General features: G+C 37.4%; 1 protein-coding gene across 1 annotated transcript in view; it reads right to left on the reverse strand.

Moving 5' to 3' along the window:
* HSF5 (heat shock transcription factor 5) overlaps window positions 1-12,094 on the reverse strand; it is a gene marked incomplete at its 5' end in the record, with an annotated part of 28,200 nt that overhangs the window by 8,480 nt on the left and 7,626 nt on the right. The window contains 2 exons of the mRNA XM_084492969.1: window positions 1,598-2,128; window positions 6,521-6,618. Of these exons, the coding sequence (XP_084349095.1) occupies window positions 1,598-2,128; window positions 6,521-6,618 (629 nt within the window). The remainder of the gene's footprint in view (window positions 1-1,597; window positions 2,129-6,520; window positions 6,619-12,094) is intronic.

Below are 12,094 nucleotides of genomic sequence, written 5' to 3' on the forward strand. Positions count from 1 at the left end.
GCCTTGAATTAAATGGCACTGAGCTACTTAAAGCCTTGGAAGTCTTCCAGATTCAGGAATAAAGAAGACAACAAATTATGTAGGAGCCTGATGGAAGTACAAGCATAGAAACCTTCCCTGGAGACTTCTGCACCTGCCATGATCCCGGGCCCTGGAAATACTGCTGGACAAGAGGCAACCTTGCCCCTTTTGAGGATGGGGAAACTAGTAAGAGAAAGAATACTTTTGAGAAAAAGACAGAATCTGTCAAAACAGAGGCCTAATAGTCCACAAATTCCTCTTCAACACAAAATATCCCCCAGTTATTTAGCCAGTTAAATTCCAGGGAACCAGACCAGGACCAGCATCGTGATTCTCACCCATTACACACATAACGGGGCCTCAAAACCAAAGCACTTTCCCCCCTCCACACAACTCTGTGGCTCACAATTAATGTTCTAAAGAAGAAAGTCTGGATCACAAATTTCCAAGGTGTTCAACAAAGGAAAAATATACTTCTAAAAATGCAGTTCCAAAGTTTCCAAAACTGAAAACATTTAAACTGTGGTCAGCAGTTAAGATAATGAGTGGACACTCACTAAGGAGCATGGCCAACTCTGTGTACACTAGCACAAAGAAGGGCTCTTCTCTCTCTCTGCAGGGCTGAGCAGAACAGCCTTGTAACTGGCTCAGTCTCTGCAGAAACCTGATCAAAACATACACTTCTTTCTCTAAATATATACCCAAGAGGAAGATAACTAATTTTTATAATATTGAGAACAATAATGGCAAGTTTCTACCAGCTGAGGATTTCAGAGGTAGAAACTTAGGGAAGGCATCAAGACACTGATAACACAACAGTACAGTAGTCTTGTCATGTACACAAAATGAAATACGGAGTGCCTACATGTGAGCTAGGTCTCATGCCACAGAAACAGATGCAGTAAATTTCTTGCTTTTAGTTTGTTTTCAAAACAGCAATGACAAAATAGGCATGCATTTGCTGCCTTAACACAGCAAACATCTAGAATGCCTGTCAGTGATAATTTTACAATTTAGTGTAAAATTATCACAGGGAAGACTGGGTGCAGGTGAACCACAGTACAATTAAAATCTAAATGCTAAATACCATTCACATGCAAATAAATTATGCTTTCCACAGAAAACACATTTAGTAATTGTTTCTTGGAAACAGTCTAACCATTTATCTAAATTAAAAAAAAAAATCTTTACTTTCAGTGGCAATTTTCAAAATACTCTTATTTAAAGAGTAAAGAAAGTATGTCATAGCCTAAAAAAGCTTCCACTTCATCACCATGTATACATATAAAATACCATGTGTATTTTTCCCATGCAAATGAGCAGCCTAACTTGGCCATCACGGACTAACATGCTTATTAACAAGGGATACTTTTCCATTATCTTTTTAGAAACAACAACAACAAAAAAAACCCACAATGTTGTTCTATCAAACAAATTCTTCATTGTCCATTAAAATCCTAATTAAGGAACTCTTTAGTTCTAAGAGTGCAAGAATACTAAAAAGTTACCAGACCAGCATTAATATTGAATATAATTATCTCAAAAATATGCTGCTTTATCTCTCTTTACCCCTTACCTTCTGTGGACTGAACTGCTGTCCTTCTTGAACAAATATTACTGAGGATGGAGTTGGGAAGTGATCTTGTTGTTCTCCCAGTTTTGCACGTGCTTCCTGCATGGTCACAGGTTCTTGCAGTATTTGAGCTGCACCACTTTCTACTGATGAAGAGGTACGGAGAGTGTAAAGAAATTCGGTAGGCTGTGACAGAGGACAAGTCATTGCTTGATCTGCTCCCATCACAAACGACGTAATGTCTGAAGCTACAGGAGTAAGAGGTTCAAGTTGACTCTCCTCATTTGGAGAAGGTGGATCACTGTTCTCAGTATCAACTAGCAGTGGTTGACTTCTGTTGGATCGAGGGCTTGAACACGGGTTCTCCACAGCTTCCACTTTCACCATTTCAGCTTTAGGTGTTGAATGCATTTCATCAACAATCTGAAACACGGCTTCAAGATTTACCTCTGTCTTCTTGTTTTCATCAGATGTATTACATGGCCAGTTAGAGGGTAGAAATTCAACTGCATAAGGTGACTGCATTGGAGGACTCTGGGATAAACAAAATAGAGTGAACTTCTATATTAAAAAAAGGTACTATAACAGGATGCGCATTGGTTCTGTAAGGTCCTGTAAATGAACCTGAGCAATCGACATAGTGTTCATATAGACAAGCTTTCAAGTTATTTCAATGTTATTTTCAGTTAAATCAGGTTTAATTACAAAAGGTTACCACTTTGTTTATTTTTCAGTAACCACCTTACCCGTAGCAAGCTTACTTTCTTCTGTTCACTGTGTGTCCTGGAGAGAAAGGAATGTTACGTAACAGTAGCTAGATACTCTTTCAGATGCTCTGTCTGCATACCCTTTTCATTGCAAATAAACAACATACACCCAAGCATTCAAACCAGAGACTTCTACTCTGAGTAGATCTGTTAGGTTACATTAGAACCATCCCCTTTACATGTGACATATGTGATAGAAAGGACAGAGCACATGTATCCACCTTCAGTTCTTCTAAAACTCAAGCACTGCTGTTATGTATAAAAAACAACGTAAACTAAATTTTTAGGAAAAAGGTGCACATGCTGTAAACGTGCATATGGACAACACAAATTGAGGAACTCACAGTTACTTACCAATAACATCTTTTTCCTCTTCTAGTGATTGTCCATATACACATTCACACAGTGAATGATTTCCAAGGATGCTCCAGTCCCAAATGAAAGGGAGTTCAGATACCTATGAAAACAAATACCATAGAATCGCCCTGTCTGTCACAGCCTCCAATCAGGACACTCACACATAACAGAGTCCCACAAAAACTTGAAGTCTATGTAAATCTGTACAGAAGCCCTACGGATCTTCAGTTCAGAAACACCAATCCAATTGTTGATTTTATTTATTTATTTATTTATTTATTTTAAGTAGAATTAATCAAAGGACCTTCAAAACATAAAGAAGGCAATGAAGAATCTTCCAAAAGCAGCAGGTCCTACTCAAAGGAAATGATAAATCCCATTTTAACAGCCAATACCTACACTGCTATTTCTTCTGGAGATCATTCAGATTTAAAGGACATTAGTAGGGTAATTTCTTCTGACAAAAAATGTAATATAATGATGCTGAACAGAAACTCAGGTATATTTAAAATACAGTCTCACTTTGGAAGAGATCTGGTAGGAAGGTTAGACCTTAGTGTTGATTTTCCTCAGACCTTCTAGCTGAGATAATGGCTATTAAAAAAGCTATTTCAATAGATTAATATAGAGAATAGGAAGCCACAGGACCAGGAAAACCATATCAGATCAAATGCCATTGAAGCATCTGGTTTCTCAGCAGCATGAACACCAGAAGTCCCTGAAGGAAGTACCACAAAGAGATGAGACAATATCTTGATCCCTTACTCAGGGTATATGAAGACAAGTCCTGTAGTGGACTCGCAGATGTGCCAGTCTGCAAACAACCATACCCTTCTGGGAAAAAAAAGAAAAAAAGATAAAGCCTTAAATTTGAGATATTTAGGCTAAGAAAAATCTTCTCATTAAAGGCAAGTCACCTTAACATTTTTAAGATATGGGTTTGAATTTAGTCACCTTTGTTTAATTTTTTCCAGTTGTACTTTTAAAAAGTATTAACACAAGGTGTTTCTCTTTTGTTGCATGGTTTATTTATTCACTGTCTTAAGTAGCCAGGATTTTAAGAAAGATCTGTGTTAACAAATCAACTGCTTAGGGATGAGACCATCTAAAAACACATACCATCTTTTTGGGTGCACCATAGGATCTAGTATGCAATTCCAATAGAAGAAAATGCCCACACACAAAGACACAGCGCAAATCCTTCTAGTTTACCTAAACATGTTTTGACAGACAATACAGTGGGAGGCAGCAATGAAACAGAGGAAAGTGACAAAGATTGGGAAGTCAGCACTCAAAAGACTAAAAGGTTGCTGGTCATTTCAGTTCAAGAAGCAAAATGGGCTGATTCAGCAAAAGGGGTGAAAGGGAAGATAGGTATTTCACTTATTATAAGATTAATGTAGCGTACAGAGGAAGTAAAATGCAACTGCAACTCCTCAGTGACTGTCTTGAGTCCTTGCGCAATCACTCAGAAGTAGTTGGGATTCAATCTCCTTTCGAATTAACATGGTTGGTTAATATTCTTGTTACAAATAAAAGTGGAAGTTTCTTTTTTTCTTTGTTCTCACATATTTATTGCTTCAGTTGTAGAACAATATTTATTGCAAGTGTAGGACTTGCTTCTGTTTTACAGGAAAATACCGACAGCTTAATAAAAATGCTAATAGCAACAATCAAATATTAGGGTTGCTAGTTTAAAATAAATGTGTGTATATACACACATATATACAGAACACTAAAAACCAATATGTAGCCTCAGTTCACAGCCATGATAAAATAGTAGGGAAGTACTGCACTATTAGTTGTAAACTATCAGAACAACTGTTGCAGGAGATAGCTGGAGTTTCCTCTTACAAGACTCTCACTCCCATCCAAGCAATGAGATTCATCACATTGATCCACAACTTATTCCTACAGAGAAACCAAATGAAAAAGAATACAAAGCTGTACATGATTCCCAATTTTGTTAGCAGGAATGTACAGAGTATAACACAAATCCCTGAAGCTGTTGATTTCAGAAACTTGACGAGATGCATACCCTAAGCAGTCATATAGCCAGATATAACCCCTCACCTCTTCATGTGCTGACTCTCTGGAGCTTCTTCTGGAGTGCGAGCTGTGGGCAGACAGGCATTTACCTACTGGCCTTCTCTACCCACGTTCCAGTCAGGTCACCAAGCTCAGATGGGTACTCTACAGCCCATCTTCTAGTAACACTGAACCAAACCTGTCTTAATGTCTCCTGAATGCAAAGTGATGTTCTTCTGTAAGGATTAGCACAAGGCTTAGGCTTTCTTGGTCAACAGTTCCCATTTTTCCATCTGGACAACAAAGCACTGTCTTGATCCAAAGGAAACAAGACTGATAATCAACTTGCTGACTGCCAGTGTGTTCACTGTCTCCTGGACTGGTCCAATCATTTCTTGGCTAACTTCAGCAGCTTTGTATAAATTTTGCCAGTGGTAATAGGCCACAGCATGATCAAACAGCCTAAAATGCTCTGCAAGCCATCCTTCAGCAGCATTGCACTGAATTCCTGCAACTGGTGGAAGACACTACTAAGTAGCCTAAACCTCTTTTGACTCCACGCACTGTCTGTGGACTTTCTCCCTCAAACAACTAATTTTCACTGCACCCTTTGGACAGTATATTTTGTATCATCTTTCAGTCTAGCCCTAGTAACAGCCACGATGTCTCTCTTGAAATGATCTGCTATCCCAAACACTGATCTCAGTGTCCTGAGATGAGAATTTATTTGTTTTATTTGATCACTCAGACTTATTCTCAGGTCATGCCTTGGAAGAAAAAGAAAAAAGAAAAAAAAAAGAGAGAAGAGAAGAGAAAAAAGAAAAGCTTCCACAATCTCATAATGAAAGTGAGAGAACAAAGATACACTGTGTGCAAAATAAATACAAGAGTACCAATCATGATTGGTTATTTATATGCTTAAAACAACACGTTATTCTGGCTGTAACCTGGCCATCCTGGATAAGCCTATATTAAAAGAAATCATGAATAAAAGACAAAGGTTGATATTTGCAAGACAGGAAACTGGATAATCAAGCTTGGGTAGGTCAACCTATTTTCAACACACATAAGCATAACTTGCTTTGCTTGTCCTCTGTGAGGAAAAAAAAGTACATGTATTATGCTGTAACACAAAAGGAAGCCCTTGCATTTTTACTTCAAGCCTTTTGATATTTGAAAAGACAGGCCCTCCAAAAAAGGTGTGTTTTCACCAGAGTTATATAAAGCATTTACAGTAGTTATTTTTAATAGGATACCTCTGTGGTGGGGTCAATTCCAAAAGGCATCTTAGTTTTTCCTCATTCATCAAATGAGCCTAAGGACTGCAGAAAGTTTGGATGACAGAAAATAAAAAATACAAATAAAATAAATAAATAAATAACTTTTTAAAAAATGGGTTGTTTCCCAGTGTTACTGTAGTATATTAAGAATTGGATTTTGTCACGGCAAGGATATTCTTAAAAATATATATATACATAGACTTGTTAACTCAAACAAATTCTGGTGAAGCTGAGCACACATCTCATACAGAAGAAATCACTCCACTGATCAGGACATCCACATCCACCACACTGCTACCCTGAAACCTATCTAGAATTACAAAACTACCTCTTTAAATATGGAGTGGTTCTTTGAAATAGTAAACTAAAATTTTACTTTTACGTTCTCAAGTAGATAAGTTTTCAAATTTATGTAATCTGCTCCAGAATCCATAAACCTACAGTCCATCCATACAGTTTTCAGCTTTCACCTGATTTCAGTATGCTGCACTCACCTGGAAAAAGCTGCAGTGGGTGTACGTCGAAGCTGTAGGACTAGCATAGCCAGTCAGAGGATCTATGTGGGTAGTTGGTGAGCAACACTGCAGTGCAGCTACAAGAAATCAAACAGCTATCAGACTTCCAGAATTTGTGTTTGGCATGCAGAGTTCTATTGCTTACTTTGGTTAAACGTTTCAATAATCACATAGCAAACTAACTAAATTCCAGAAATGTATTATTAACTCCTGAACAACTTTAAGACTGATTTCTTCATATGAAGATATATTTGTTGTAATATATTATAACATATACAAATATTATAACTTTTTATACATATGTATGTATATGAATATATGTTAACATATATGAATATGTCTGTCACAATCTTTTGCATACCCATATCACCTCTTTCATTTAGCTGCTTGACTTTTTCCATCACAATATAACATAGGGAATTCACACAAGAAAACTCTAGATATTCATACATACACATTGACATTAAAGAGCAATTTTACTCTAAAAAGCAACTTTATATATGAGGCAACGTTCTGCAGGTATAATTTTTGGTGACGTGCAGAGATACTTAATTTTAAAGTAAAGGCATCATTTGCATCATGGATAAGCTCTAAGATTTCCCATCATTCTGAGAAAACTAAGTGCTTGATGTTATCATGTTTAGTCCAACGATCATAACAGGGACTAAAAAGCATAATTTGAGGTGGCAAACAGATCAAATTTATTTGCAACATTTGACATTTACATGGGATTTCACATGAGATAGTTGCTACGATAACCAAATGTGTTTTTTTTTTTTAATCTATTCTTATTGCCCTTTTAAATATGATATTGCAGATTTTTTCTTTGATTCAGAGAAACAAACATGGGAGCTAAACAACAAAGAAAGAGCTAGTGGACATCCTTCTAAGCAAGCATGAGATCTGTGTATGATTTGTAATTCCAGAAGCGAATTCTGAGCAACTTCATGATGAAATCTGGACCTCTTTCAGGAGAGAAAGAGATCAGGATCTGGATTACAGATCTGGATACTGTTAAAAACCTAAATGATACCTTGGTTTGGTAATATCTCACTCACTGGAAACTCCAAAGGATGTTTACAAACCCAAGAAAAACACCAAAAAAGCTTTTAAAAGACTTGTAAAGGTGAAGCAAGAGAGCAATGACAAATGAGAGGTTTCTTGTAGCCTGTTAAAGTGACCCTAACAAAAAGCAAACACAAATTATAAAAACATTATTTTCTAATGAAAGAAAAGGAAGGATGTGAAGGGCAGAAGTGCTTGTGAAGTACTAGGTAAGTGTAAATTATTAATTGCAGATTATTTTCTACAATATACTACAAGATAAATGACAATACTCTTTTCACAACTAGTAGAACTTAGAGCAAAAGCAACTCATTAATCAAACATTTTTATGTTTGTAAATCAAAGTGAGGAGAACAAAAATAACTGTCTAGAGGACAAGAGATTGATGACATTCTGAATGTTTTTGAATTAGAGGAAGTCATATAAACTCGATGGTTTGTACTGAAAAGATTTTTTTTGGGGGGGGGGGCTCACAGGCTACAACAGTGACTTGATCTAACAGCAAGAACAATGGCATTTGTGCAGTATCGTAGGAGATAAACAATGAGTCAATTCAGAAGCAATTCTACCATAAGACAGAGGTCAATTTGAGATAAGCAACATCATCACCCATGGTCAAAAAGGGAGATTCACCATTTATCCAAATAACTTTTAAAAAACATTCAAGAAAGCATTTACTGACAGGGAGTGTTATCAAAGGTAAAAATGTTGATTCATTTACTGCACCTTATGTCTTCAAATTGAATTAATTCATTCAACAAACGTATCTGCTTCACTCACATGCTTATATTAAAAGTAGTATAAAACTGGAGTGAATACATTTCCAAACCCTGTTGTCTAAGACTTAGTTAATCTAGCCATACCCAGAAGAAATTAGCAGGTAAAGCACATTTTGTTACTGGCTGCTATGAAACAGTTGACAGTGAGCATGTCTCTCATTCAAATACTAAGGAGACAGGCGTGAACAGTATCTTAGGGAATAAAGGAATAATTACTGAATAAATTAAGAAAGAGATATAGTCCTTTTCAGCAAACAAGATGGATCAGACTCAGAATAGATTTAGTTTCTGTCACAAAAGAGGCAATTCTGTCCATACAGGCTCTGGATGGAAAATAAAAATTTCTCAAAGTCTAGAGTACACAGTATGTAGAATATGAGCGCCAATGTACAAGAATGGAATTGCCGTCAGTGGGACAGCAACAAAACACTGAGGACAAGCAGAGAGCAATTAACAGCATATCTCACAGAACAAGGAAAAGACTAAACACTCTGCATGATGAATGTTCCTGCACAGGAGTCAAATGATCATATTTCAAACATACTGAAAATATATTTGGATATCCAGACAGGTTGCAAAGAACTCAAGAAAAGAAATCAATACTTAAAGAAAATTATTTAGAAACATATTAACAAAAACATTACAAGGAAATACAAATTATAAATCCTAACAGTTGAACAAGAAAAAATAGAAGGAAATATAATGGAGAATTAGTTGATACCGGATAACATATTATGGAGGCTGAGTCAACAAGAATGCTTTTCATTTATTTAAAAGGAAGTCATCACCCTTCACTGCTGTCTTGAAAGACCTGCAGTAGGTAAATGAACATGGATAATGGTGATCTTCCTGATATGATAGTTTGGTTTCAAGAAAGCTTTTAGCAAATTCATCATCAAAAACTCTTACAAAACCTAAGCAACAACAGCGTGAGAGGGAAGGCTGCACATTTAAAAAAACAGTCTGTTTTAAAGACAGGACACAGAATATAGGAATAAGCAGTCACTTTTCACAGGTGAATGAAGCGAGGGAGGACCTGCACTAGAACTCATGCAGTTCATCATTTCAATAAACTACTTTAAAAATAGGGTGAGGGAATAGCGAGGTGATGCTTGCTAATTGCACCAGGTTTTTCATGGCAGAAACAAGCAGCCAGCTATGGAGGCATGCAAAAAGCCCTATGAATCTCCCAAAGCTACCACCCACCAGATAAAGCTCCGTACTTTGGTAAAATAAAAATTAACAGCAGCTTGACACTCAGGAGCTGTCAGAAAGACCCCAAAAATCAAAAATGGCAGGTTGTTAAAAACTATTATGAGGGAATGGAGAAAGAAATAGAAACATTATTATTCCACTGCATAAACCCATGATTCACCCACACTTTGACCACTGTGTATAATTTTTGATTTTACAACTCTCTAAGAAAATAACAGAACTGGAAAGTTACAAGGAAGGCAACATGGGTGATTTACAGAGCACTCCTCAACAAACAGCCAAGCCAGGCAGAGAAATCTAGAAAATTCTAGAGAAATCTCTGATCTTGAGAAAATGCAACCAAGGGAAATCACTAAAAGTTATTAGAATCACAAACGGTGCAGTGAAGGGGATATCCGTAGAGACACATTTACACACACGCACACAAAGAAAACAAACTAATGGAGATTCAATTAATATTTAATTGGGTTAAAAGAGACAAGAAAAGGTGCCTTGCACAAAATGCAATTAAGTTATGAACTCCTTGTTACAGATATACAACGAGTCTACATTGGTTGGGAAAAAAAGACAAGTTCATGGAAGTCAAATCCATCGAGGGCTATTAAATTCGACAACTCATGTTATAGTTGATTAATGCCTAAGGAAGAGTAAAAGAGTAGAGCAAACACAGAATGATGCTTTTCCAAAATGCTCCAACACTGCAGCTTCAGGGAATTACTGTCAAAGGAAATGATGAGCTATATGGTCATTTGATCTGATTAAGGCTAACATTCTCATCTCCAAAGCAGAGATCTATATTCTCTGCTCCAAAGCAGAGAGCTATTGAGGCATTCGCTAAATCCTGTTTTCTCACCATTGGCAAAATTAAATGAATTATATAAAAATAAGTGAAATGTAGCTGGAGGGATGACAACATTAACCTCACTAAAATCATTCTGAAGTCAGCTATCAGTAATACTAATGGCATTGACTCCAGGAATTTATGATACGAATATGATATTAGCAAAACTTAAAGAATCAACCTAGTTGTTAGCACTGTGGAAAAACAAGGAATGATCTAACATCTAGCTGTTGGAAAATAAAAAAAAAAAAAAAAAAAGCTTCTAAGTTTTATAGAATCATAGAATCACTAAGAATAGTGAATCATTATTATCTCCAAGATCAGCTGGTCTAACCATCACCCTACTACCAATGTCACCCACTAAACCATGTCCCTAAGCACCAGGTCCAACCTTTCTTTGAACACCCCCCAGGTACAGTGACTCCACCACTTCCCTGGGCAACACATTCCAATGCCTGACCACTCTTTCTGAGAAGAAATGTGTCCTAATTTCCAACCTAAACCTTCCCAGGCACAACTTGAGGCCATTCCCTCTAGTCCTATCACTATTTACCTCTGAGAAGAGGCTGACTGCCAGCTCCCCACACCTTCCTTTCAGGTAACTGTAGAGAGCAATACCATCCTGAGGAGGCTCCACCCTGAGCCTCCTCCTCTCCAGACTAAACAACCCCAGCTCCCTCAGCCGCTCCTCACAGGACCTGTGTTCCAGGCCCTTCACCAGCTTCGTAGCCCTTCTCTGGACACGGTCCAGGGCCTCAATGTCTTTCTTGTAGTGAGGGGCCCAAAACTGAATACAGTACCAACAGTGAAAATTTGGTCTACAGTTTATACATCAGTGGAGTTCTGAGGCCTGAAATCAATCACTCCACAATACCACCTCCTCCATACCAACACTCCATAACAACAACTCCAATGAGGAGAGTCTGAGGACACCTGGCCTGCCCAGCTTGGAGGAAAGAAGGCTAAAAGGTGGCCTCACTGCTCTCCACAGCTTTCTAAGGAGGGGAAGTGGAGAAGGAGACACCAGTCTCTTCTCCCTGCTCACCAATGACGGGATGAGCAGGAACAGCATAAAGCTGTACTGGTGGAGGATCTGACTGGACATGAGGAAAAATTTCTTTACTGTGAGGGTGGTCAAACACTGGAACAGGCTTCCTAGCGATGTTACAAAGGATCCAATACAAGCATTTATCTCAAGTCTTTCAATCACAGGTCACACACACACACAAATGATTACATAATCTCCTCAGCAGATCATGTTCCATTTTTTTCCAAGAATAGAAAAAAAGTTCACAGACAAATAATACAAGTGAAGAAATTACAAAAATGTCCTATGGAAATCATGAGTCACTCCATTAAGCAAACTAGAAACCATTGTGATAAAATGGCAGTTCTTATATACATCTCCCTCCTTTTGAGACAGTATTATTTTAAGTGCTTACGATGTTTCAGTAGAGAAATACATATCAATTATAATCTTTGGTGAAGACACAAAGGCTACAGCTCTACCAGTAAATTTAATGCATCCAGATCTGTTCTCTGGAACAGACTCTGTTAATAACATTAAAATTTCTTACTCTTCCAAGTCAAAATAACCACATCCAAACTGCCTGTTGGGAATGGTCCCTTGCCCATGCCAACTGCAAAACTTAG

Source organism: Aythya ferina (genome assembly GCF_964211825.1).
Source record: "Aythya ferina genome assembly, chromosome: 19".
NCBI lineage: Eukaryota > Metazoa > Chordata > Aves > Anseriformes > Anatidae > Aythya > Aythya ferina.